This window comes from Podarcis gaigeae (genome assembly GCF_964106915.1).
Source record: "Podarcis gaigeae genome assembly, chromosome: 8".
Taxonomy (NCBI): Eukaryota; Metazoa; Chordata; class Lepidosauria; order Squamata; family Lacertidae; genus Podarcis; species Podarcis gaigeae.
The window spans coordinates 82,395,013-82,422,696 of record NC_139684.1 but is presented as its reverse complement, the minus strand read 5'-3'; the positions used below and the strand labels follow the sequence as shown (position 1 = coordinate 82,422,696).

At 50.5% G+C, this 27,684-nt stretch overlaps 1 protein-coding gene and 2 long non-coding RNA genes across 4 annotated transcripts in view; 1 reads left to right on the top strand and 2 right to left on the bottom strand.

The window, feature by feature from the left end:
• LOC310851829 overlaps window positions 1-27,684 on the bottom strand; it is a 305,116-nt gene that overhangs the window by 6,903 nt on the left and 270,529 nt on the right. The gene's annotated exons all lie outside the window — the stretch shown is intronic.
• NOP53 (NOP53 ribosome biogenesis factor) lies at window positions 5,487-27,041 on the top strand. Of its 2 annotated transcripts, none has more exons than XM_083754019.1 (13): window positions 5,487-5,765; window positions 8,038-8,102; window positions 8,298-8,382; window positions 9,570-9,772; window positions 12,488-12,558; window positions 12,649-12,744; window positions 13,565-13,669; window positions 16,277-16,474; window positions 19,282-19,457; window positions 20,044-20,110; window positions 23,896-23,972; window positions 25,530-25,586; window positions 26,962-27,041. In XM_083754019.1, the coding sequence occupies exons 1-13, from the start codon at window positions 5,533-5,535 to the stop codon at window positions 26,966-26,968; spliced, it is 1,440 nt and encodes a 479-aa protein (XP_083610145.1). In that variant the 5' UTR covers window positions 5,487-5,532; the 3' UTR covers window positions 26,969-27,041. The 2 variants fall into 2 exon arrangements, 1 of the variants encoding a protein (XP_083610145.1); XR_014567758.1 differs by having other exon boundaries at window positions 5,510-5,765; window positions 25,530-26,430; window positions 26,482-27,041.
• Window positions 9,539-12,481, bottom strand: LOC310851811. The gene is made up of 2 exons (XR_014567834.1): window positions 11,325-12,481; window positions 9,539-9,816 (listed from the first exon to the last, which is right to left on the bottom strand). It is a non-coding gene; the product is annotated as an uncharacterized lncRNA (long non-coding RNA).

The following is a 27,684-nucleotide window of genomic DNA, read 5'->3' as shown; positions in this document are numbered from 1 at the left end:
CAGGAGCCACATTGCAATGGTGGGCGGGGCCAGAGGTAAAGTGGCAGAGCTACAAGAGCGATGGCAACCTTTGCAAGGTGAGCTAATTTCTGCACACACTTGGTGAAATTAAAAAATTAAGGTCTTATATAATATAATAAATGTTCATAAATGTACCAAGCAAACTATAAACCACATGTCTGAAGCAGCAGAGGAAAACAGCCCTGAAACCATTTTGACTCCCAAACTGACCAAATGAGTTCTCTGCAAGGTCAAGGAAAATGGAAAAGCCCACCCATTGTCTTTTCACTCACAAATCCTGTCTTAAGGGTATGTCTGTGTATGAACAGGGGGAGCCTGTGACCTGGCTCAGGAACTAAGTATTTATCATTACAAAAGACTGGCCAGGCTCCCCAGGGTATCCAGTCAAGTAAGCATTAACAGGTAACCTGCCAGACATGAGGTAAACAACGCACTCAGATTTCTGTTGTAGACCACCACCCTTTCTGTGATGTAGGTATGATGTTTCTGGGGGTGGTCTTGGACTCTAGGGCGGGCAACTTAAAATGTCTATATAAGGGCAGGCACACCTTGGTTCTTTCCTGCGTGCGAGGGGAGCACCCTGTTGCAACAGTTCAATAAAGATCAGGCTTACGAGCTGCTTTGCTTCTCAATATTCTCTGGTTGGCCTCTTATTTTTTCTGACTGATGGAAAACCTGCAAAGGGTTCTTGTGTCCCCCATAAGGGAATAAGGGCAGATTTTTAATTATTACACTCGGCAAGAAGCACTGTCCGCATTCAAGGACTCATTCCAGCCAGTTTTTGAAAAGGCACTTGAAGAGGAGGGCTATGGAAGGCTGTGAGGCAGGAGAGAGCGAGTCCTGTGGGGAGATAGAGAGGCCAGGGCACCTTCATTTCAGTTTTAATTTGCATACCGCCTTTTTACATTACTATATGCAAGGCCGTTTACAGAACCAAAGTATACAATTTTCTGCATTTAGCTCTTGGGCCTCCCGAGCCCAAGGTAGTAAGCCTGCATTGGGATTTCTCTTCGAAATTTCTTATGCCTCAGATATAAGCAGTTGTAGAATCTGTTACAAGAACTCTAAGGTCCCCAACATAAAATAAACATTCATAAATGTACAAGGCACACACACACATACGTGCATAAACCATGTGTCTTAAATGGTACAGGAGAGCAATCCTGGAGCCATTTTGACTCTCCCAAATTGACCTCATATATTTCTCTGCAAGGAGGAAGGAAATGGGAAAAGCCTCTCCATTGTCTTTGGCTTACCTGTGAGCCTGTGATCTGGTTTCAGGAATTAAAGTATTTACCATCACAAAATAATGGCCAGTCTGCCCAGGTGACCATTAACCAGTGTTTTTTTTTTCCTTAAAAAAATGTTTAGGGGTACTCTCATTTTCCTACTCATATTGAAATACTGCCCCTCAATGAGGCCAAAGTTAGATTCACAAAATGTTTAGGGGTATGCGTACCCCTGCATCTGCCCCCAGAAAAAAAAGGACTGCCATTAACAGGATTTCTGCTGTAGACCGCCTGTTGTGGCATATTTCTGCTGTAGACCGCCCCCTTCTGTGATGTATGTATGATGTTTTGTGGGGTGGTCTTGAGCTACAAGGTGGGCAGTTTCAAAAGTCTATGTATTTGGGCTTGCACACCATTGTTCGGGGTTCCTCCTCCCTTCTGTGTGTCGCAGTGAGCACCCTGTTGAATAAAGATCAGTCTTACTAGCTTCCCAATATTCTCTGGTTGGCCTCTGTTATTTTCTCCTTCCGATAGGGAACCCACTTAAGGACTCTATACGGGCTCTTGGATACCACATAAGGGAAAAGGAGCAGACTTCTTTCTATAACAAATAATAGAATTGTAGAATTGGACGGGACACCAAGAGTCATCTAGTCTACCCCCTGCAATGCAGGGAATCCCACCCACAGCACTCTCTGGATGGGCTCAAACCACAAACCTTCTGGTTAACAGATGCACTGACCCACTGGATGCCCACCACCACCACAATTCCTCCATGAAAAGAGCAAGAAAGGAGTGTAAACTCATATACTGCCCCAAATTTTGTCACTTTACTCCCACATTCTTTCCTGGAATTAAAAAAAAAAACCATGGAGATGAACGCTAAAGATGCATTATACAGTGGTACCTCGGGTTACATACGCTTCAGGTTACAGACTCCGCTAACCTCTAAATAGTACCTCGGGTTAAGAACTTTACTTCAGGATAAGAACAGAAATCGTGCTCCGGCGGCGCGGCAACAGCAGGAGGCCCCATTAGCTAAAGTGGTGCTTCAGGTTAAGAACAGTTTCAAGTTAAGAACGGAGCACTGGAACCAATTAAGTACTTAACCCGAGGTACCACTGTACCTGTATATTGCAATAGTTTTCTGGGAGCAGCTCTTGCGTTGTGTGAAAGCTCATATATAATGAAGAAATTAGCAGTTAGGGAAACAATGGGGAATAAACTGTCATATGAATAAAGCCAGGGTATGTTTTTATTTTTTGCTTCCCAGTTCCCCAAACACTAGGAACCTCCAGGCAGCATTTAGGGTAAGTTGCAGTTGGAGAGGAGAGTGCTGGACTTTTACAGTGGCTTTGCGATCTTGTCTTTATTTATATGCCGAGCAGACTTGCGGACGGGTGCAGGGAGAAGCACACAGGCCTGCTGTTTAAATCTCAAAAGCGACATCAGGACTCTATAAAATTTGCCAACAAAACACTACACCTCCCAAGGAACCTCAAAGTTTTGCAGGATTTTAGAGATCGCACACTGGAAGATATGCAGGCATCGATTATCGAAGAGCACACTGAAACAAAACAGGGATAAAACAGCCATGTGTGAGTCTGCGCAGAAGATAAACTAAGTCCCATCCCTCAGTGCAGCAAGATATAGAGAAGGCCCTCCAGTGAAGTCTCCAAGCTTTCAGTCCCAAACTATTAGTCTGGCAGTCAACCCAACTGGTCTCTGCAATTATGATGGAGCAAGGCCTCAGGAAACTTGCACCATATTGCAAAAAATAAAATAAAATAAAAATCTGTCTGGAGTCTCCTTCCCTCTCTGGACCAGTAAGGAATGATGAGTCAGATTGCAATAATCCATACATTATGGTATCATAAGTCCAAGTGATCTCTTCCATTTCTGCAAAATGCACACATCTGGTTGTCCCCTGTAACGATTTGCAGGTTACACATGTTTCTCCTGTGCAAAACGGAAAGCACAAATTTTGAGGGGTGGCTGGGTTTTGTAGGGGTGGCTGGCATTATGTTTAATGCCCCCTTCCCCCCCCCCTGACGCCACGGGGATTACTTTTGACTTAAGCAACAGTAGGGAGCCTGTATCTTCCAGCTGGCGGATGGTGCGGCATGAATACCGAGGGGAAACATCCGCCAGCCCTCAAACTCCTGTGAAAACAGTTAGCAGTGTTGGAAAAACACACTCACCACCCTGGCTTTTGCCAGCCACACCCAGCACCCGGCCCCTCCAGAGCCCAGATGGACTGGGGCAAGCCTGTCCCCTAGTGGCTGCATGCAAAACTGACAATGGACATGCATATGTGTGCATACTTTGATTTATCATATACTTCAGGAGTAGGGAATCGTAGAATCATAGACTTGAAGAGTCGGAAGGGGTCACAAGGGTCATCTAGTCCAGAACCCCCATATTTTCTCCTCACCCCTAAAGAAAGATCAACCCTATATTTCTCCAAAAACAAAATACCAACCCTCCTTCCCCTTCTCCATTGTCAGTAGCCACCGATAGCCCTCTCCTCCGCCGTGAATTTGTCCAATCCTCTTTGAAAGCCAACCAAGTTGGTGGCCATCAGTCTCCTGTGGGAGCATAGCTGTCAATCGTCCCTTATTTGGCGGGAAACTCCCTTATCCCAGCGCTGTGTCCTGCTGCTGTCCTGGATTGATGATGTCCCTTAAATTTCCCGGGTTTCATGCTCGCCTGGCTTGGGAGGGAAGAAGCGGCTCGGGGTCCTCCGCTGTGAGAGAGAGCGTGTGCACGAGCTGCCGCATCTCCGTCTCTCCCTTTTCCCCCTCAGGGGCACGTCGTGAGGAGACGGGTGGCGGAGGGCGGGCAGGCAGCCCCTCTCTTGCGAGACTTCTGCCGCGCTGCCAGGGGAAGCTGGAGGCGGCAGCGGTGGCGGCGGCTGAGGAGGCAGCCTGAGGGAGGAGGAAGAGGAGGGGATGGGGAGGGACGCAGAAAGGCAGCACTTCAGCGGCCATGGCGGCGCCGCAACCACCTCATGACAGGCTCACAGGCGGCGTGAGAGAGTCTCTCTCAGACAGGGAAGGGCCAATGGAACTCATAAACCAATCCCTTATTTTGGCTGCTGATCCCTTATTATTTTCAAGGCTGCTGGTCCCTTATTTTCAAATCTGTAAGTTGACAGCTATGTGTGGGAGGGAGTTCCACTGTTACAACATTCAGATTAAATGGACGTCCAGTCGGAGCTTCAGTGGTATGAAAGAGGGAGGAAAACTCTCCTCCATCCACTTTCTCCATGCATTTCTAATCATGACATTTCTTACCTGCCCCCTCTCTCTAAACTCACAAACCCCAAATGCCGCGTCGGTCAGGGGGAAAGGGCAAGCCCCACTCCCCATCCCAAGTAACTCAGCGACCTCCCTGCTCTGCCTGCATACATTCCCTGACTCCAGTGGTGGTAATAAATACATAGATTGAAATATACTCAGAGTCGCAAAGTGATTTCATGCTCTTTATTCAGCTCATAGTGGTGAGGAGGAATGAATGAAAGTCCCCTCAAAGTATCTGCTTTATATACATTATTTACACAATGGGCTGCACGTGATTGGCTAATTCTGGACTTCTACTGTAAGCCAATCAGGTTGTGGATTCATTTCTATGTGGAGCATGATTGGGTGGTTCCTGCCAACCAATCATACTGCTGCATTGTTCTAAGACCAATCAGACTGCTGCATTCTGAATCCTATTGTTCTAGGACCATTCAGACTGCTGCCTTTTGGATCCTATTGTTCTAGGACCAATCAGACTGCTGCAGTTTGGATCCTATTCAATTCAGTACATAACATAGATGATACTGCAACTCCTATTGCTTAATGGCGCTGCTGGGATAGCTCACTCAGCAGAACACGAACATTCTATGTCAGGGTTGTGGGTTCGAGTTCTGCTTTGGGCAAAAGATTCCTGCATTAGAATCACAGAAGAGTGGGAAGGGATCCGAGGGTCATCTAGTTCACCCCCTGCCATGCAAGGAGTTGGGCTGGATGACCCCCGTGGCTCCGTACAACTCTACAATGCAATGATGATGATGATGATGGTGGTGGTGGTGGTGGTGGCAGGACGGCGCCTTTAAATTTAACACCGGAAGTTGACCTCACCTGTCCCTCTCCACTCCCCGCCCTCTCTCTCCCTATTGCGGGTGCCTCTCCCAAAATGGCCGCCGGAAGTTGACCGTTCTCACTTCCTGTTTCGCGCAGAAGGAAAGCGACGCCGGCGCCCTGCCCCCTCGATTCGCTCTTTCTCGTGGCCCAAGATGGCGGCGGCGGCGGCTCCTCTTGGTGCTGCTTCTCCTCCTGCCGAGGCGGCCTTCCTGGGCTTCGGCCCCAACTCGCGCGACCCGGGCCGGCTCCCTTCTCGGCGGGCGGGGGGCCTGGGCGCCAGGAACCGCAAGAAGGGCTGGAAGCGGTGGCGGGGGCCGGAGGCCAAGCTCGGCCGGGACCTGGGAGACTGGCTGGAGGAGAAGGCGGCCGAGCTGAGGCAGCTGGGGTGAGCCTGGGACCGAACCTCCTCGGCGGGGACGCGGGGGGCGGTCGAAGCGTGGAGCACCAGGTTCGGGGGCAGCCTATACCATCCTCCAGGAGGGCTGAGGGGGGGCTCACCATACCCGGCGGGGGCGAGCCTGGTTTGCCTCTGAGGGGGCCTCTGGCCATGACCCAGCAGGGCTGGAATAGGCTGACAAACAGCCCCCTGCAGGGTCAGGACCCAGAGGCCCAGGACCCAAACAGCCCCCCTGCTGGGTCAGGACCCAGAGGCCCAGGACCCAAACAGCTCCCTGCTGGGTCAGGACCCAGAGGCCCAGGACACAAACAGCTCCCTGCTGGGTCAGGACCCAGAGGCCCAGGACCCAAATAGCCCCCTGCTGGGTCAGGACCCAGAGGCCCAGGACCCAAACAGCCCCCTGCAGGGTCAGGACCCATAGGCCCAGGACCCAAACAGACCCCTGCTGGGTCAGGACCCAGAGGCCCAGGACCCAAACAGCCCCCTGCTGGGTCAGGACCCAGAGGCCCAGGACCCAAACAGACCCCTGCTGGGTCAGGACCCAAACAGCCCCCTGCTGGGTCAGGACCCGAGGCCCAGGACCCAAACAGACCCCTGCTGGGTCAGGACCCTCGCCCAGCAGCAGCCTGTTCTCTGGCGATCCCTTGTAGCCGAGTAAGATTGTCTTCCATGAACATGGTCTTAACAGTGAGTCTGTAATTGACTTTGGAGGCCATTTCTGGATCCAGACTTCATTCCATAGTGGGGGTATAGGTTTCGGGGTGGGAGTCGATCACGGTGTGGATTTGCCAAGCGTGCCTTCCTTCCTCTTAGCACGTTTCTCCCTTGCATCCTGAGTCCGCGTGTCTTCAAAGAAGTGTGCATGCACACAAAAGCTCATACCAATAACTAACTTAGATGGTCTCTAAGATGCTACTGGAAGGAATTCTTTATATATATATTTTGTTTCAAAGCCCACAACACCTTTGGTAAAGGCTGTTCTCCAACTGGAGTGCTCACAGGCCAGTTTTTCCCAGTTGTCAGTCTCTATACCACATTTTTAAAGACTTGCCTTGAGGCAGTCTCTAAACCTCTTTTGTTGACCAACAAGAAAATTCCGAACTTAAAAATGGAAAGCACAATGCTGGTGGAACCCTCCCCACTGGTGATTCCCAGCCTTTGGTATTCAGGGGCTTAATGGAGGGAGGACTTGGTTGTCACGGCTACTGATAGCCTTGTGCTCCTTAGTTTCCAGCCAAGTTGGCTTTTGGATTGGTCTCCTATACTATTTTAGACATGTGGTTTATATATTTATGAATGCGTGTTTACCTTGTGCAATTATCAACATTTATTCTATATTTGAGACCTTAGAATTCCTATAACTGCCCATCCCTCCGTCTTGTGGCAGTGAATTCTGCTGATTAGCTTTTTAAAAAATTAGTTCTATATACTGCCTTATCATGAAATCTCAGCTATGTGTTGTGTGATGCAGTTCTTCACTTGTCCCAAATCTCCCACCTATCAGGCTTTGTTGGATCGACCCCATAGGGTTCTAGTATTACAAGAGTCAGCAGAAACAACCACTCTATCCACATTTCCCATGTGTGGTTTCATGCACCTTTCTTGTGCCTGCTTGCCTTTCTTTGTAGGGAAATGGAGAGGTTGAAGTTGAAATAAGCAGAGGGGTGCTGAAGAACTGATAGTTATGGGAGGAGTCAGTTGCAGAAGTGCGGGGAGATAATTACTAGGGAGTAGACGATGATGAAGCCACAGTTATGGGGCATTGGTGTGCAGCAGACATTATGGGCTGGAGTAGAGCCCGCCCCCCTCCAGGAGGCCAAACCTCTGAGAGGAAATGTTTTGTTGGCGCAAATAGCCAGTGTGTGTGCAGATCTTGAGGGCAATGTGGAGTGGCCTGAGATTTGGATTGGCAGTGTTTATTATTGCATTATTTATATATATATATGCCACCTTAGAAGCTCAATATAATGTATGTGGTTCTTCCCCCCCCCCCCATATTTTATACTCACAGCAACAACCCTGTGAGGTAGGTTAGGATGAGAGATGGTGACTGACCCAAGGTTACCCATTGGTCTTCATGACTTGAGTGGAGATTCAAACCCTGACCTTCCAGGTCCTAGTCCATCACTAAACACTATACCACACTGTCTCTCAGTGTTGTTACAATGCAGGAGCAGAATGGTAGTGTTGGCTGTATATCTGGGGCCTGGAGAATAGTCATGCTGTAGTGGTCCAAGTTTATTTTTTCCCTTCTCTCCAGAGGACCTGTGTCAGAGAAACCCAACGAAACCCTCTTCTTCGTAGACACTTGCGTTCAGGAAAAAGGTAAGAGGCTGCAACAAACGAGAAGAGTCAACTTGGGTTGTGAATACCAGAGAAATTGGAGCCTGGATCAAAAGTGTTCCCATTGCATGCAGTATAAGCTGCCTCCTGCAGTGGGACTCACGACTCCTGCTCTCAACTTACTTCATCGTGCTGCTTGTGCCTCTGATGAATCCTTGGCTTGCATTTTCCTTCCAGGCCGAAAACAGAAGTGTGGCAAAGAGAAGCCGTTGAAGATCGACTTGATCCTGCAGCCGGATTCCAAAGTGCCTCCACCCAAAGAGTAAGTCTTCTTCTGGGTTGTGCAGAAGAGACTGTAGGAAACCCGTTGCCTGTCTGGCGCTCTTGATATCCCCCATCTGAGCCTTTGAGCTTTAGGGAGACAATTAGAGGCAAGAGAGGGAGGGTGCGGCCAGGCAGCATAAGTTGTAAGTTTGGGAGCGCCAGCGCTAACTTGCATAACACCCAGCAGGCTTCCCTTCGCACAGTCTCTTTACACAACTTGGTTCACTGAACTGCATTGGAGCCTTTTTCTTACTCTACATATGGCCATATTGCAGGCACTCCTCCAGGAGACTCTGGGAATAGAAATTCACAGTCATAATTTCCTTCCATTCTCTTGCCTGTCAGATTCTCAGGGAAGTGTGAGTGCTTCTCTCCTACTTTTTGAACTTTTCAGTATTAGGAATATTTCAGCATTTCTCCTCCCCACAAAGTTTAGTTCAGCCACTCTTTCATCATATGACTTGAACTCTTTAGGATGCACTCCTTACAGCTCTGCAGCTTCCTTTCCAGCTGGTCAGTGTCCTCCTTCGAACTACCATTCTCTTTAGGTAGCTTGCCTCCCCAACATCCCATGGGCTTCAGAGGAGGAGACCCTGTTCTTGCTGCCCTGAGATTAGAATCATAGAACCATAGAGTTGGAAGAGACCACAAGGGCCATCGAGTCCAACCCCCTGCCAAGCATTAAAGGTGCTGCTGCTACAGTATCGGGAAGTAAAGTGAGGGAGCAACCAGAGGGTTTTTTCGAGTTGCTAGGTATGATTCAGGAAGTGGGGGAAAGGGCTGGTTCAGGTCCTCTCAATAAGCAGCTGTCTTGTGCAGTATCAGACAGTATTTATCCATTTACCTCGTAATTGTCAGCATCAGCTGACAGTGGCTCGGCCGACGGCAGTCCTGCTTGACCAGGGGTAGGCAACCTAAGGCCCAGGGGCCGGATGCGGCCCTATCGCCTTCTCAGTCCTGCCTCCGGACGGTCCGGGAATCAGCATGTTTTTAAATGAGTAGAATGTGTCCTTTTATTTAGAATGCATCTCTGGGTTATTTGTGGGGCATAGGAATTTGTTCATTATTTTTTTCCAAAATATAGTCCGGCCCCCCACATGGTCTGAGGGACGGTGGACCGGCCCACGGCTGAAAAAGGTTGCCGACCCCTGTGCTTGACCAAGAACCTGTCTTTATTCCCCTTAGCATCCTCGCCCACCAGGTTCCCAACGGCAAGAAGCTAAAGAGGAAGCAGCGGCTTTGGGAGAAGTTGACGGAGAAAGGGGTGGTGCCACGGAAAGAGCGCCTCCTTCAGGAGAGGTTGCAGAAGCCCCCGGCGGTGAAAGCTGCAGAAGCAGGCAGCGGCATCGATCCTTCCAGGACGTTCTATGACATGTGGTCAGACTCAAGTAAGTCGAGACGGCAGTCGGGTGCAATAATTCTATCCCTAGCTCTAGAAAGAGAGAGGAGTCTTGTGAGTTACAGTTAGGTGGGTGGAACTTGAGAGTTTCACTGCTGCTACCCCATCCCCCTTTATAAACAGGTGTGGTGGAGTAGAGGTTACATCCTTTTGGAAGGTCCAGCAGATGAGCATAGCCTCATGCTTTGGTTATAAGTCAGCGGTTAGCAAGCCAGTTTTCATGGGATATTGGGCCTGAATGGGGTTCCAGGTCTCCTGAAGGGTAAAAGGTAAAAAGGTAAATAACTCCTGGATGATTAAGTGCAGTCAAAGGCCACTGGGGTTGCAGCACTCATCTCGCTTCAAGCCGAGGGAGCTGGCGTTTGTCCACAGGCAGCTTTCCGGGTCATGTGGCCAGCATGACTAAACCGCTTCTGGTGCAACAGGAGACCATGAGTGCACGGAAACGCCGTCTATCTTCCTGCCTATTTATCTACTTGCACTGGTGTGCTTTTGAACTGCTATGTTGGCAGAAACTGGGACAGAACAACAGGAACTCACCCCATCACACGAATTTGAACTACCAACCTTCCGATTGGCAAGCTCAAGAAGCTCAGTGGTTTAGACCACAGTACCACCCATATCTTGAAGGTCATTCTATGTGGCCCAGCTTCTCACGTAAAGCATTACCTAAGCTATTGGCCAGTTCCTTTGCGTGCAGCATTTGCATGAGTATGGAGGGAAGCTCTAATGGCATGTGAGGGCGTTGGTGCCCAGCTAATTCAATAGGATGTTGGTCTGTGTCGAACCCTATATGGATGCAGGCTACTTTCGCCCTCCAGCATCTCAAATACATTTGCCCGAGAGATGAAGGACAAAGTTGTGTCACCCTTCCACATACCTAGTTGCATTGCCATAGCTGACGGGGGCAGAGAACACCCCACAGCAGTTGCTTTTCCTGGAAACATCTGAGAGTCGTGCAAGGAACGGCTGGTGCATTTTGCAGCAGGTTGTCCTCTCACCTGTAGCTCCTTGCTCTTCCGGTCATGTTTTCTGTGGCTCATCTTCCCTTCTCCGCTTCATGCCTTGCGGTGCTGTGAATGGCATGGGTGAAACCTTCTCGAGGAACCCAACCACCTAATCTGACACTTCTTGAACCCAATTCCACTTTTCAACGATGCCGTTTTTTAAAAACAAAACAAAACCTACCCTGGCTGCCCTCTCAACTTTTGCAACCTGGTTGCTTGTTCGAAGTTATGTTTTGTGGGTCGAATGTGCCTGGTTTGCGAGGGCTGAACAGAAACTTAAAGGCAGCGATTTGAAATGTCATTTCATGCTTGATGTGATGCAGACGTGATACCACCTGCTGTGCCATTTATTCTCTTCTTACTTGCGCAGGTTGATGTAGGTGTGCCTGTTACCTAGATGGCCATCCTTTGTGGTCTTGGGGTGTGTGTGTGTGTTTGTGTGTGTGTGATTTTTGTGTCTCTTCTGGGGACATGCACTGTACATTCCCCACTCCCCAACATGTGGTTGAATCTCTTTATCTCTAGTAGACGTACCTGTAATCACATGTGTGTATCGGCTTCCTGGTTTGGTCTTCATCCCCTCCGCCTTTTCTACGGTACAAGATGTGTACCTGTTCCAGCTTTTAATCTCTTCAGCTGGGAGGGGAAGGAAGTCAGCGTGGCCTCCGGATTCTATCTAGGTCATGGCCCAGTGTCATGCTAGCTTTCTCCAGGAGAGGTCAGCACTCATACAGTGACATGCTGAAAAGGATCTTTTTTAGGAACCCGGGGGTGGAATCTCTGCTGTGTCTTTTTTTCCTCTGTCCGCCCCCACCCCCCCAAAAAAAATTAAAAATAAATCCTCGCTGTTTTAAGAATTTGTGTTATCTTAAAAGTTATAAGGGCTTCCGGTAGTTAGAGGAGAGATGCTGAGAGCTATTCCTCTTGAGTTCTCTTTCCAGCTTTGGATGGGAAGGGGCAGGGAGACGAAGAGAGCACAAGCTGGCCTCTGGGACTCTCTTCTGTGACCCGGAGACTGCAAAGGGCAGCCCGATGGCAGAGAGAATCATCTGCTGGGTTGGCTCCCTAAGCAGACGTACCCAGTTGGCCAGGCTGGCCCTGTGGGATTTCCCCTTGCGGGGAATCCCTCCCACATGCTCTGCATGTTGCTTCCAGCGGGAGTTGCCTGGCGCTTCTGGCTCAGCTAACAAGGTGGTGGGCGGTGATTGGCATTTCTCTCCATCCCGGCTGACACTCATTCAAGCAGGTTGGAGCAGCTACAGTCCTCCCTCGCTCCCCCTCCCCTTTTCTCCCCTACCTTCAGGTGCCTGCTGGGTTTATCCTTCCCGGCTGCTGCTGCTGCCACTGCCGCTGCCGCTGCCTCCTCTCTTCCTGCCCCCGTCCACCCCCCCAGCTGCTTGGGGTCAAAGGTTCAGGGCTAATCTAAGTGCTTCAGAGGACAAAATGACCTCCCTCCAGGCCACTGTCCAGTTCCCGTGGGTGGCTGGAACGTGACTGCCCGCCCACACTCTCCGACCAGGTTGGCAACTGCTGCCAAAGCAGAGCAGGCCAGTATGTGTGCTGATGGGGGGAGAATTGAGTGGCGGCAGCCCCAGAGGCTGCATCTCACACCTTGTTCAGAAGAAGCAGACGCTCAGGCTCTTGCTGGCCTTGTGACATGCTTTCTTTCTCCTCCCCTCCCTTTTTTGTCTTCCCAGACCCGCTGGACAAAGCCCTGGCTGGGAAGGATACCTGGTTCCTGGAGCAGACCAAAAAACAGCCCGTGAAGGTACGTTGGGGGCTTCGCTTTTGAGCAGGGGGGGGTTGCGTGGGGAGCCGGGGGGCGCTTCAGCCTCTCTTTTCCTTTATCTCTCCTTAGCGCCCGGAGCGTCTGCAGAAGCCTCGATCTCAGCTGCCGGCCGTGGAGGTCATTCCCCCAGGAGGGTCGTACAACCCCAGCTTTGAAGCCCACCAGGTATCTGCAAGCCTTTCCGCCTGTGGGGATGTGGCTGCGGCACTGCTAGGGATTGGGGAAGGAGCCATGGTTAATGGGAGGGGCATAGGCAACGGAGGCACTTTTTTGAACTGGGGGTGGGGTACACTTTTCAGCTCAAGGGCGATATTTCCTCATCAGTTAGCCTCCAGGGGCCACATGCCAGTGGCAGACGGGACTAGAGTCAGATTTGGAGATGCGTTTTAAATAAAAGCACACATTCTACTCGTGTAAAAACACCAGACAGGCCCCCACAAATAACTTACAGATGCATTTTATATAAAAGGACACATTCTACTCATGTAAAAACCTGCTGATTCCTGGACCACCTGCGGGCCTGATTTAGAAGGCGATTGGGCCAGATCTGGCCCCCTGGCCTTAGTTTGCCTACCCATGGGCTAAGTGGTGGTGACTTGACACCATGGTCACCCAGCATTAGCTTCATGGCTGAGTGGGGGATTCGAACCCTGGCCTCTCCCAGGTCATAGTCCCAGCACTCTAACCTTTATGCCACACTGGCTCAGCCAGCCAGCCAGACAAATGAGTGATATCACAGTTTAATAAAGAATTGCAGCCAGGAAACAGCACCCAGGGAGGGTGTGGAGCAGGGCTGGTGAGAGAAGTAGTTTGAGAATGATCCTGAGGGCCAGACGGAGAGGGCTGAAGGGCCACATTTGGGCCTGACCTGGAAGAGCGTTCCAGGATGAGTGAAGCAGTCCCCTTACACATCACAGCGGAGGTCCCACGAGGGATGGCTAGGCCTGTTCCTCCGCTGTTCACGCCGCTCCCTCCCCCTTTGCAGGCCCTCCTCCTCCAAGCCCACGAAGTCGAGCTGAAGAAGCAGAAGGCAGCGGAGCGATTGGAGCGTCAGCTGAAGTTTCCCACGGTGGATGAAGCCCCCACTGAGGTGAGCGTTTGACCCTGCAGAAGGGAGTTCCACCCCTGAGGCTGTTGGGGAATTGACCTGCACCCTTGTTGGCATTCTGACCTTGTTCTTGGGAGGACAAAAACAATAGCAGAAGGAGCAGAGGTGCCACCAGAGGATTGTATCAAGTGAAGACTTGGTCACGATATCCTGGGGCAAGCTTCCCCAACCTGGTGCCCTCTAGATGTTGGACATGGACTCCAGACCATTGGTTAGGGATTATGGGAATTGGAGTCCGAACATTGACATCTAGAAGTTGCCAGGTTGTGGGGAGGCTGTCTTGGTTTTTTTCCTCGGCTCTCAAGGAAGCAGCAGTGTGTCCTGTTTGTGCAAAGAGTGCAGAGGGCCTTGTCTTGGATAGAGTCAGTCAAGCTGTCCTGTCCGTTACCACCTCCTAAGAGCACATCGTTATGCCATCCCTTCCATGTTTGCCCGGGGTGATGGTCACTAAAGCTTCAGAGGCCCATAAAATGACAATGGCTCATCTATGCCGGGACTTTTCAAGCGTTCCATCTCAAGGAAAACACTTCCCACATTTTTATCCCTGCTAAGTTGCATCTGTGCATCACAGGAGGAGGTTCTTGGAGTTGGTAGAGGGAGGAGTTTTCAGAAGCTGCCTTTTCATGGATACTTACTTGCTGCTGCTACTGATCTTCCAGAGAAGCCCCAGATAAACTTCCTAGGGACGCAGCGTGAGAATTACAGGTTTAGGCGAACACGTCGACAGTTCAGGTGCTGCATGACAAGATCACAATTTGTCACTTCCTGGCTTTTTAGTGCTTTTTAGTAGGTGTGATCCTGGAGGGGTGAGCTGTGGTATCGCAGCCTGGCAGCAATAAGTCATTGTGCTTATGTAGATGAAAAGTTGCCACTTGGTGGCTCTCAGCCCCTCCTTGCTGAATCCTCTTTTGCGGAGGACCAGGAAAGGGTAATGTGGCCGCTTTGCCCGTGGTTAGCACCCCTCTCCCACTAGAAGCAAGCCGTTTCCTCACTTGGCCTGAGGAGAGCGTATATTTAGCCTCGTAATAGGCCTTAACCTTAACCTTAAGCACTGTATCAGTTTAAAGGGATGTGCCGGCCTCTGAGAAGATGTGAATAATCCTGCCCAGAGGTGCCAGGGCCTGGCACTCAGCAGCAGCAGCAGCCTCCCACCAAACAGCAGAAGCCCCCAAGCCTAGGGAAGGAGCCAGGAACCAGCCTAAGACTTGGAAGAGCCATGCAAGATCCTGTGTCCGGGGTCTTTCTGTATGTTAAATTTAAATGCAGCTGAGGGCTTTTAAGTGTTACTTTTTGGAGTCAGAGACTCAATATGAATGCGTTGGTACGAGGTACGTGCTTTCCCCATTTTGGGCGCCACGCTTTGGCAGTGATCAGCCTTCAACTTAAGCCTTGCCAGTGGGGTTTGGGCAAGACTTGCTGGAGAAACCAAGCCAGATCCAAGGTTCTTGTGTTGAAATACAAAGCCCTGGTCAGCGTGGGTCCAGGATAAGGGCCCCAGAGCCCTTGTATCCCTGCTCAGTCACTGAAATCCAGAGGAGCATTGTGACTGTATTACTAATTATTAACTGCTTAGGTAATGGCGATGCTGCCACAGGGATTCAGAGGGACCTTCAGCATCCCAATAGCCTGGGTTGTATCCAGTGTTAATCATACTCAAAGTAAACCCATTGAAAGTGGGGGGGGGGGCGTACTGGATTGTTTTGGTTTTACCATGTATTTCATATTCTCCTTTTGTGTTTTTCTGTTGTGAACTGCCCTGGGATCTTCAGATGAAGGGCGGCATTTAATAAATAATAGAGCAATAATAATTGTTAGCTGTCCTTCCACGTACAGAGGCCCGATTGGCCTCCACTAGAAGTCAGCCATATAGCATCGCCAGGCCCTTGCAAAGGAACACTCTTCCAGCAAAGATTTTGCTCTCTTTTTGACCTTTAGGTATCTGTTACGAGACGTGTTCGTGCCAACAGGCCTTTTGCAGCTGCTGAGTTTTAATTTTTTAAAATGATTACCTGCCTGGTTCTTTATTTTGTGTTTCAGTGTCGGACACTGTTATTTTATGATATGGCTTATGCTTCTACAGGTAAATGAAATAAAACCACACGGGGTGTGCTGAACCCTGTTTGGCTCTGCTGGCTCCTTTCAAATATATCAATGTGCAGGCAGAAGGAAAAAAGATTCCACCTAAACATTAGGAAGAACTTCCTGTTAGTGAGAGCTGTTCGACAGTGGAATTTGCTGCCAAGGAGTGTGGTGGAGTCTCCTTCTTTGGAGGTCTTTAAGCAGAGGCTTGACAACCATATGTCAGGAGTACTCTGATGGTGTTTCCTGCTTGGCAGGGGGTTGGACTCAATGGCCCTTGTGGTCTCTTCCAACTCTATGATTCTATGATTCTATGCAGAGTGAAATGGGAAAGAGCTTTTTTGTCTTTGCAGCGGCCTGCTTCTCCCTAAGAGAGTTGGCACATCTTTTGAGGACAATTGATCGAACACTATCAGTCATTGAGAGAAGACGCAGCCCAGGCAGGGTGTGCGATGTTTCTCTCCATTCCCAACCCATTCCTAATGATGCAGCTTCCCTCCGCGCTTGCAGGAGACGGTGTTCCAGGAGCAGTGCGAGGGCCTCTTGGAGGAGGAGTCGGACGGCGAAGGGCAGCAGGAGAGCCCGTCGGAACCTCAGGAGGGAGAGTCGCAGGCGGACGCCACTCCCATACCTCGTCTGCCCCGAGTGGCGGCAGGAGAAAAGAAAACAGAGCGCCAGCGGAAAAAGGAGAAGGAGGCCAAGCGGAAGGTGGGTTTGCCTTCGGTCTAGGGCAAAACTTACACACAGCCCCAGATTTGTGGTTGTGCCTGAGCCCCTCCCTTATATCCCAGAACCATAGAGTTATCGACTTGGAAGGGTCCCTAGAGTCATCTGGTCCAACCGCCCTCCTGAAATGCAGGAATTGCAGCTAAAGAATCCCATACAGATGGTCGTCCAACCTCTGTTTAAATACTGAGGTTCCCCCTTACGTTCTGAGGTAGTCTGTTCTTCCTGATGTTTAGTCAGAATCCCCTTTGCGTCGTTTGAATCCATTGCTTTGGAATCCATTGCTACCCCCTGGGGCATCAGGAAACAAGCTTTCTCCACCTTCCATGTGGCAGCCTGTCAGGTAGAGTCGTACCTTGGAAGTCGAACAGAATCCATTCCGGAAGTGTGTTTGACTTCCAAAACGTTCTGAAACCAAGGCGTGGCTTCTGATTGGCTGCAGGAAGCTCCTGCAACCAATTGTAAGCCCCGTCGGACATTCGGCTTCCAAAAGAGCATTCACAAACCAGAACAGTCACTTCCGGGTTTGCAGCGTTCGGGAGCCAAAACATTGAAGAACTAGGCTGTTCAAAAACCAAGGTACGGCTGTATTTGAAGATGGCCTGTCATGTCAGCCCTCAGTCCTCTGTTAGGCTAAACACAACCAGTCAATGCCTGGTTGCTTGCACCTTCCACCTTGAATCAAGTTCAGCCGAGTATTCAGGCGTGTTGTTTTCCTAGAGCAGGGGCCCTCCGGGGGTGATTGGACTCCCAGCTCCCCATTAGCCCAAGGCAGTGTGAACAATGGTAAGAGGGGATGTGGTCCCAACAGAAGGCCAAGGGACCCCTGTCCCTGTCGTGGAACATGTCTTGGGGAAAATGGTTCGTTGGTTGAAAAACTTGAAAATTTCGTATGTAGAATATCAAGCGGGGGGGGGATTCCAGTTGTGGTCCCCCCTCCACCCCCAAATTATGCACCCGGGTCTTTGAGTGACGTTTTCTTGTTCATAAGTGGGTCATAGCCTTTGGGGCCATGAGTTGATTTGCACCAGGGCTTTGGCCTGGGACTTGTGGTGGATTAAAGGAGGACGCTCCTCTTTCCCTCATATTCACAAGAATAAATGCTTTATTCTCAATGTTCATTATGAAAGAAATTAACACTTCTTTGTAAGACCTTGACCGAAAGACTAGTATTAGCCTTCCCCAGCTCCTACATGGGACCGAAAAGATAAAGTTGCCTTTGGTCAACCACTATTCTCAGACTGTGCATGCCATACACTTGAAACACACATGGGACCTTTTGCAAAGGATCTTGGGAACTGAGCCACGTGCAGAGGCAGCATTTGAACTGGGGGCACCTTCCCTCACAGCTCAGACTCTCTTCAGCACTATGCAACAATAACTATTGTCGTTGTTGTCGTTGTTACTGTTACTATTACAGTGGTACCTCGGGTTGAGAACTTAATTCGTTCTGAAGGTTTGTTCTTAACCTGAAACTGTTCTTAACCTGAAGCACCACTTTAGCTAATGTGGCCTGCCGCTGTGCCGCCAGAGCACGATTTCTGTTCTCATCCTGAAGCAAAGTTCTTAACCCGAGGTACTATTTCTGGGTTAGCGGAGTCTAACCTGAAGCGTCTGTAATCTGAGGTACCACTGTGTTTCTATACCATCCTTCATCTGAGGATCACAGGGTGGTTCACAATATAAAAATACATAGCACAGCAACAATAACACACACTCCCCAGTTTAAAAGGTCACAGATTAAACTAATTAGCCAAAGCCTAATTACAGCTGAGTTACCATAGCCTCCCCTGCCTCTTGAGATGTGGGTGTGGGCTGTTTCTCTATTCTCTTGTCTCTGGAAGTGAAGTTCACTATAAGAAGAGCCACAAAAGGGGCTCGTGGTTGCATGGGGCATGGCAGGTTCCCACAAGGCCTCTGGTGAACAGGGCTGTCCATGCGCACCTTGGTCCGGCTGGAGCACAGAATCCTACAAAACGGAATAGCTTGAGGATTCACGTTCCTCAGCACCTCCCTTTCCTGTAAAATCAAACACGACATTTCTGGCCCCGGTGGTTATGTGCTTGAAAGAATCTTGACATTTCTCTACTGAAGTCTCAGAAACCAGTGGGAAGTAGCTTGGTAAAAAGCAGGGGCATTTTCTCCTGTGCATAGCTGCTTCCTCCTCTTAAACTGCAAAAAAGAATCAAAATAAGAGGAGCCAAACCTCCATAGCACATGTAGACTGTACAATCTAGCTTTTCCTCGGGGCAAAGTTTGGTGCAAAACGATAGTTGTTCTAGTGCAGGGATGCACAGACCAGTTGCCCTGTGAGTGCGTAAAATGCCCTTTTGTTTTGTTTCTCTCTGTGTGCGTTTCTACACACGCCCGTACTCTTTCCTGTGCAGGCACCTAAGCCTCTGCCAGGGTTTGCTCCCTGAGCTGCCCTTGAGAAGCCGTGGCAATGGGGGCTGCCTTCTGGGCCGCCTGCCAGAGCGAGCCTGATTATCCTCTCCACCGATGCTGCTGCGGCTCGCGAACACGCGGCCATCTGGCCGAGCCTGGCGCCTGCCATCTGCTCCCTGCAGCAGCTACGCGGGAGCAGGGAGGACGCCAGCTCTTGGGGACGACCACCTCTCTGCTGAGAGAGAGAGAGAGATTCAGCGATCCTGCGCTGGCAAGAGGGAAGGGGTTTGCCCTGGGCTACAGAGCGCACCGTGGACCGCAAGGGGCAAAAGCGAAGAGGGAAGCCATTCTCTCCAGAGATGCTGGCTTCATCCTCTCTCTCTCTTTTCCCCCTCTGCACACAGAAAGCCCGGGAAGCGCTTGAGAAGGCGGCCCGGCTCCGGCGGCAGGAAGTGTTCCAGCTGCGCGCCATCCGGCTGCAGGTGAAGCGGAGGGAGGCGGAGCTGATTCGCCGGAAACGAGAGCGGGCGGCCAAGCGCAAGGCGGAAGAAAACAAGCCCAAGAGGCTGGGCAAGCTCAAGTAAGAGCCTGTTGAGGGGGGTGCAAGGCTGGGAGGAGGAGGAGCTTGGTTAAGAGACGCCACGGATAATGACCCCATTCTCGCCACCCCTGCCAGGAAGGGAGCTCCGAAGCAGAAGGCCCGGTCCTTGTCTCACACTTCTCAGCAGGGCTAGAAACTCAAGATACATTAGCTAGGTGCCAAATGGCTCTTCAAAGCAAGGTTTAAGGAATGTCTCGTTGCCATTTTGGGGCAGGGCTGCAAGTCTTGTTTTTCAAAGGGTGGACTGACCGCGATCGATTCTCGGTTAAACATCTGGCTAGTTCAGAGGACCACCTTGAGCTCGGTCCAGAGCTTTGAGAACTTTAAAGGAGAAAAGTCACTTGATCCAGGGACAGTCCACATATGTATTGGCCCATTCCGACCTCTCTTTCTGTACGGTGCTCAGAAAAAGCGTTTTCGTATCCTGAAATTCATCCTGAGTGTTAAGATAAATTATAATGGATAGAATTCCACATGGTGGGGTATTAGTGGGAAGAATGCGCCTGGCAAATTTCGAACACTGCTTCTCAGCAGCCCCCTTTTGTTTCCCCCTCTTGCGTGGCAGGTACGAAGATCCTGACCTGGACGTGCAGCTGAGCACTGAGCTGGCAGAGTCCTTGAGGACGTTGAAGGTGAGCATTTGCAGGGCAGGCAAGAGGCTGTATTCAGCTTCCCCATCGAGCGTTCAGAGTTCCCTTGGTCCCGTTGCTGGCCCCCCTCCATTTCTCTGCCGCCTTCTTGAGGTTGGCACAGCCCTCGCTGCCCGCTTTCACGCCAGCCCTTTTCAGAACGCAGCTTTCTAATTAGGCCGCCCACTCCGAAGATGGGCAGCCCTGCCCTGCTGGCATTTGGAGGGGCTGCCGAGCGGAGTTAAGAGAGTTGAGGGGTGGTCCGTTCCTCTCCAGGGGCCTCTGCGCTGTGCCCCCCACCTGCCCGCCCGTGCCTGCATTCTTCCTTCCCTTGGTGCCCAATGATGAGACCCATCCTTGCGCTCGGAGAATTTGCAGCAGTTGCTTGCTGGGAATGTGAAGTTCCCCAGGGGCTCCCTGGCCCTGCCGAGCAGGTGAGGACTAGGGAGCTGAGGTGCCCAAGGAAGACTCTCCTTTCTTCTCTCTCTCTCCCCCCCCCCCCCATTTCCCAATTTGGAAGGGTTTCCCCATGTCTGGGTACTGCACGACCAACAGACTTAGGAAACAGCCTCTCTAAAGGTGTCTTCTCAGAGTTGCTTACTGCCAGTGTTTGTGCCCCCTCTCTGGACCAGCTTGGGTCAGGGAGTCCCACAAATTCATCCTGGGATGTTGAGCTCTCAAACTCATCTCCCCTCTACACAATTTGGACCACTGGCTCCCAAACATTTTTTGGGCCACATCCCCAGTGGCTCCTATAAAAAAGGCATTTTTGCAGCATGGCGGTTTGCACAGCCTACTAAGGAATTGCAGGCATGGAATTGTCGAGTTGGAAAGGGACCCCAAGGGTCATCCAGTCCAACCCCCTGCAATGCAGGGGTCTCAACTAAGTCATACACAACAGGGGGCCATCTTACATGGGTAGGCAAACTAAGGCCCAGGGGCCGGATCCAGCCAATCGCCTTCTAAATCCGGCCCGCAGATGATCCAGGAATCAGCGTGTTTTTACATGAGTAGAATGTGTGCTTTTATTTAAAATGCGTCTCTGGGTTATTTGTGGGGCATAGGAATCCGTTCATTTATTTATTTTTTCCAAAATATAGTCCGGCTCCCCCACAAGGTCTGAGAGACAGTGGACCGGCCTCCCTGCTGAAAAAGTTTGTTGGCCCCTGAAATCTCTGCTCGAACAAAATAATAATATTCAAAACAGTATCAATTAATTGCACATTTATTCAAAATCCAGTTAGAACTATTTAGTTTAATTATTTCTGCAAAACTGCTGAACCTGAACCTGACCCTGTGGTGCCATTTTTTTCAAAGTCACTTACGCCAACTGCCGCCGCCCCCCTTTCCCCTTAGTGCCCCCCCAAGCAGCCAGCAGAGCCCTCTAAGGGGACACCAACTCTGGACAGTGCTGACTTCCTTTTCCTGTTGGGTGTGACCTTCACCTTCCTCCATCAGCTAACTACCACAGATGGAGGAGGTGCTGTGTAGACATCCCAGGATGTTCTTCAGCATCAGAATTAACGTGATAGATGGGTCTTTCTGCGTTTGACTATCTGAGATGCCACAGAGGGATTTCATGTCAGTAAAGAGGCTGAGCTTCTGGCTTCTGTGGCCAGTAGCCTGAGAGAGAGGCCTGTTCTGCCTGTGTGTGTTGACTCCCCTTTCTCTTGAAAAAACCTGATCGGCTGAAGTAGCCACCTATTGCCATGCACGGTAGCAGGGTGTTCCAGAGGTCTGTGGTGTGAAGAATTAACTTCCTTTGGCATTTGCCTTGCCTTTGTTGCCTCTTAGTCGTGGGGAGCAACCCCATCAGAGGGCTTGTCTGCATGCCCCTATTTCACAGTGTCCTTTCAGCATCCCTGCGATTGGCGAGCTAGTTTGGGATTGCGGCTTCTCCAGTGCCAGCCAATGAGCTTCAAGGCTGAGAAAGCTTTGGAGGTGGGCCTCCCCCCTCCCCGAATGCTCCGTTCCCTCCCTCCCAGCTCCTCACACCTTCCCCCTCACAGGCAAGACTCCCAGAGTTCATGCAAAACACCTCCATCCCAGGGAGCAGGAAGGCACCTAATGAGTGTACGTGAGGAGTTGATGTTGTGCGAAGAGTTGCGCTCCCGACACCTGCAGTGTCTCTGCTGGAGGTGTTGGTGCAAAGAGGGGAGGGCTTTGTACAGCTGTTTCTCTCCCCCCCCCCCTTTTCTTCACTGTAAAGAACACTGCTGAGACTCCAACTTTCTGGTGCAAAAGGGAAACTCTCCAGCCGACTGTGCTGTGGGAAACGGTTATGATTTCCAGGAGACCTGGCGTGGGGAATCTCTGGCTCTCCGGATAATACACCAGGGCCAACTCTCAGCCCCAGCGATCAGGGCTGGGGAAGATGGGAGTTTGAGCCCAAGAACATCTATAGAGCCGCAGATACCTCCCCAGAACCAGTCTCTGTGTTTGACTGTTATGGGCAAATTTGAATGTTTGTGGATTCAGGGGTTTTTTAATCCCCAACTGTGTGTTTAATTTTGGGTTGCATGTAAGAGAAGGTGGGGTATTTTGTTCAAGGCAAACAAACCTTCACAGTTTCGACATTGGCAGTAGATTTGGGGGGAAAGAGGTGTTCTGAACCGCAGGCCCAAAGCGGGGCAACCAAAATGGTCAAAGGCCTGGAAACGATGCCTTATGAGGAACGGCTAAGGGAGCTGGGCATGTTTAGCCTGGAGAAGAGGAGGTTAAGGGGTGATATGATAGCCATGTTCAAATATATAAAAGGATGTCACATAGAGGAGGGAGAAAGGTTGTTTTCTGCTGCTCCAGAGAAGCGGACACGGAGCAATGGCTCCAAACTACAAGAAAGAAGATTCCACCTAAACATTAGGAAGAACTTCCTGACAGTAAGAGCTGTTTGACAGTGGAATTTGCTGCCCAGGAGTGTGGTGGAGTCTCCTTCTTTGGAGGTCTTTAAGCAGAGGCTTGACAACCATATGTCAGGAGTGCTCTGACGGTGTTTCCTGCTTGGCAGGGGGTTGGACTCGATGGCCCTTGGGGTCTCTTCCAACTCTAGGATTCTATGATGCTATGATTCTATGAATGGTTGGGCGCAGGGATACCAAGGACGTCAAAAACACGAGTGATCTGTTCTAGTGCTTTATTCAAGGAAGGTGCAGACTTAGAGCAAATCGGCCTGCCAGTTCTCCTAGCCTTTGCAAAAGCAGAACAGATAACACAGCAGGGAGACGGTGTGTCCGTGCCCAAGCAAACAGTCACACATTCTTTATACACAAAGCAGCAAACGTCACTCTGGCCCGGACCTCCCATCCCTTCACCTGCCCAGGTGACTGCATAGGTAGCAAATACCCAGGCATTACCCTCTTTCAGAGCCCAGCACCCCAAGCCCATAGATAGCATCAGAGCAAGTGAATATAAACATATATGAGCTCGTTGCTGCAACAACTACCAATTCATTGTGGGGGTTATCTTGACCACCAAGATGGTGCTTGCAGAGCTTCTGGAACAATTTGCCTTTGGTTCAGCATGTGAGGGCATCCAGGCACAGTTACCTCTCTTCGCCTTCTCCCCCTTCTCTGACAACCTGGATGTTGTGCCGTGAGAACCAGTGAATCCAGGTGTTGGCTGAATTTCCCCAAAGAGTAGCCTGATCAAGACTGCATGGTGCATAAATGGGTACTTGGCTAGGAAGGCTCTCCTGCCACAAGCCCCAGACTATCGGGATACCACAGGTCTCTTTGTGCTTAACATGAACCCCAATCTGTCACGAGTTCTGTTTCTGCTTCTTCCTCCAGCCCGAAGGCAGTATCCTGAAGGACCGGTTCAAGAGCCTACAAAAACGCAACCTCCTAGAGCCCAGAGAACGTGCAAAGTGAGTGGGTTGGCTGGGGTGACTCTTCACCGTTAACACGAGGAGCCCACTTGATTAATGTTTCTTAACTGGAAGAAGGCAAGCCAGAGTCAGCAACTCCTGCAGAGAGATGGGGGTCGGCCTCCTCTGGTTGGTTCTTTAGGCCGCAGGGAGTCTTTCATTGGAAATACTTTCTGGGCAGCCATCGGTCCAGGGATGCTGTGGTCGCATCCTGCATTGCACATCCAGCATGGAGCTGGAGGGGAGGGAACGAGATGACCTTCCCACTCTGTAATCCTGAGTCTCTTGTTACTTCCTCCAAGCGGTTTAGCAGTTCTCTGATGCCACAGTGGCGCGCCCAGATTCAGGTATTATTGCAGTAAATTGCCCCCAGGGGGTGGGTAACTCCCTACACCTGCTGCCGGCTGTGGCCTCTTTAAACTATGGGATATCGTGGGATTATCCACACTTGCTTAAACCTCTGATAAGATTTGCACGTTCCAGAGAGGAAGCTGAGATTTCAGTGAGTTGAAAGAATCGGCAAGGTCAGAGGGTCTCCTCTTGCTCCTCTCATTCATACAATATAAGCAGCAGCAGGATAATGCTGGTGTCTGTCTCTCTTCTTCCATAGAACTGTGCCCCTCACCACCAGCAAAGATTCTTATTCATTCATTCATTCAATTTATACACTGCCCTATACCCGGAGGTATGAGGGACGCGGGTGGCACTGTGGGTTAAACCACAGAGCCTAGGGCTTGCCGATCAGAAGGTCGGCGGTTCGAATCCCCACGACGGGGTGAGCTCCCGTTGCTCGGTCCCTGCTCCTGCCAACCTAGCAGTTTGAAAGCACGTCAAAGTGCAAGTAGATAAATAGGTACCGCTCCGGCGGGAAAGTAAACGGCGTTTCTGTGTGCTGCTCTGGTTCGCCAGAAGCGGCTTAGTCATGCTGGCCACATGACCTGGAAGCTGTATGCTGGCTCCCTCAGCCAATAAAGCGAAATGAGCACCGCAACCCCAGAGTCAGTCATGACTGGACCTAACGGTCAGGGGTCCCTTTACCTTTTTATACCCAGAGGTCTCAGGGCCGTTAAGTCGTTGTGAAAACCCTGGGAGTTCTGTGTGGATGTGGAATGGCCTTTTCCAACTCCATGTCCACCAGCTTGGCTTGCGGGTGAGGCTGATGTGTAGACCCTTTCGGCCGGTTCGCAAATGTGTGTCCAGCACTTGGATTTCTGTATGTGAAGTGGCACATCAGAGAGCCTTTGATTCCACTTCACAGCAGCTCAAAACACCGTGTTGTTGTTTGAAGGTGTTGCTTCACATCTTTAAGCGGTGAGTCACAAAGTCGCAGCTCTCCTGAGGACTTTGGGGGGAAGCGTAATCTCTAAGTCTTGGTGTGGGAGGGAGGGAGAGAAACCTTTCAAGGAGGGTGGTGTGTGGCCTTTGGAGAGGAGATGGCTCTGTAGCCATGGCGGCTTGCCTCCCAGGTTGCTGTGCTTGGCTCTGGGCTGGTGTATTTAGCAGTTCCTCTCCCTGAGGACTGTAAAGTCCCTAAACCTCTTGTGTCTTCCTTGCCAGGTTCAAGAGGAAATACCGGGTGAAGTACGTCGAAAAGCGCGCCTTCCGGGAGATCACGTAAGTGGTGGCAGCACTTTGCCCGATAGTGGCAGGCTAACCAGTCGCTCTTGCCCCCTGCCCCTCTAGTCTTGCTCCACCGCCCTTGTATATATTACTTACTTATACAGAAATGCACAGCCTGCTCAGCTCAGATGCATTGTTACTCAGGTTGACAACAGTTAAAATCGCAGCAGCAGCAGCATCGCACAGCCCAGACAAGCATAGCGAATAGAAACGCCGTCTTCAGATAAAAACATCTACTGGCCAAGGTGAAAGCCTGCCAGAATAATAACAGCAAAAAGAAAATACCTTTGCCAACTAGGTCAAGACAGCCAAAGCAGGGGCCGCATTTTTTTAAAAGATGGGAGCGGGGACTCCTTGCAGTATTAAGCAAAGCAATTGGCACATAAGAGGGAGATGTGCCCTTGTGTGCTAGCTTTCTCTCTGCGTGGAGTCATTTCCATATGGGGATGTTTGTGAGTGGCACCCCCACTTCTAGTTGTGGGGTGGTTCGGTCCGTTCTGCCGCCGCCGCCACCTCCTTGCTGCCTCATACTGTGGCCTGCCTCAGGTTTACAGTCTGCTAGCCATGGGAGAGGAGGCCTGAGGGTGCCAGGGTGAAGATGCAAGGAATCCTTAACAGGCATTTGAGTCTATTTGGGGGATCAGGCTGTTCTTCTGGGAGTGGGGCAGGGGCTCCATCTCCTAGAAGCCCTTGGATCTCAGGCTAGTGTATGAACGCCCTTTCCTTAGCCTCTGAAGCCACGGGGCAATTGACAGTGCAGTCCTTTCGAGGAGGCAAGGTGCACAATGCTTCCGGTGGTCTGTGCTTAGGGCCAAGCTGATCTTCCCCTCACTGCTATGTTCTTCCTGCTTTTGCCCAACTAAACCGCCTTGATAACTATGCTCACCAGATGTGTGCCTCCCCCCTGGAATCCTGGGAACTGTGGTCTGCTACAGGTGCTGGGAATTGTAGCTCTGTGCGGGCAAACTACAGTTCCCATAATTTTGGGATGGGAAACGGATGTGCTTCAAGTGCATGGTGTGTACACAGCCCAAAGCAAGTCTCATCTTAATAATAATAATATAATAATAAATTTTTATTTATATCCCGCCCTCCCCAGCCAAAGCCGGGCTCAGAGCGGCTAACAACAGTAAAATAATATAGCATTCTAAAACCAATTCATTATCTTTGCTTGGTTCTTGTCCTCTGGCCTTTCTCTCGGACCCATTTCAGCTGGTTTTAGCATCTCCCATCTAGGCCCCTCTCTGCCTCCCAAGCTTACGCTGTTTGCCTCTTCTTTTGAGAGAGATCCAGTCCTCCACTCCTGGTTTTGCTTCTGACTCCCCTTAATTCATTGCTGTTCTCTCTTCTCTCCCTCCCCATTCTGCAGGTTATAGAACACGGATTACGCCAGAGCATCCCAGCAACTCACCGTTTCCCCAATCTTTCATTAAAATTCCATAAACCGCACTCGGATTGTGTACCTGTTCTCTCTCTCCTTCCTCTCCCCGATCGCCCCATTTGTCTTGAGTGTGCAGACATAGGATGTCCCCCTTCTTCAGGTGGGAAGGGGCCCAAACAGTCACCTTAAGTCTATTACTGGTTCACAAACAGGCAAACCTTCCTACGTCTGTACGCTTTCTGCTCTTAAAAAAAAATGGAAAAGGGAAACTTTGCCTGCATCCCATTTTCATCTGGCACTTTCAAGAGCCATGTGCTGTGACTCTGCACAACTTGGGCCTCCTTTTTGCCCAGTTTTGCAAGAGGAAGCGAGTGGACACTTGCCACTCACACCGCAAGTCCTACCTGGCTGTTGCCCTCTTTTCCCAGGTATCTGAAGTTTTCACAAAGCACTGCTCACAGCAGGGACCCCTCAGCGGCTGCCAAGCTTCAGAAACGCAGGTGATTGAAGCAGTATATAAATACAAACTTCAGCAGCTGCACAAAGTCCTTTGTGGGCTTATTTGAGTCATGTTTGCTGAGCAGACCCATTGAAATCAATCAAGTTATTTAAGCCTGGTGATACGCAGTGTGTCCGCTCTGAGTATCCCTATTTTGGGGTATCGCCCTTTGTATTTAGAACTGGGAAGTAGCAATGGGCGTGTCCATCTCT

Bases quoted from the DNA above. Each gene is read 5' to 3' on its own strand.
- NOP53 (XM_083754019.1), top strand. From the start codon at position 5,533: ATGGCGGCGGCGGCGGCTCCTCTTGGTGCTGCTTCTCCTCCTGCCGAG. The intron at 12,745-13,564 runs GTATCTGCAAGC...CCCCCTTTGCAG, and splicing joins CCAGCTTTGAAGCCCACCAG to GCCCTCCTCCTCCAAGCCCA. The intron at 20,111-23,895 runs GTGAGCATTTGC...TTCTTCCTCCAG, and splicing joins AGTCCTTGAGGACGTTGAAG to CCCGAAGGCAGTATCCTGAA.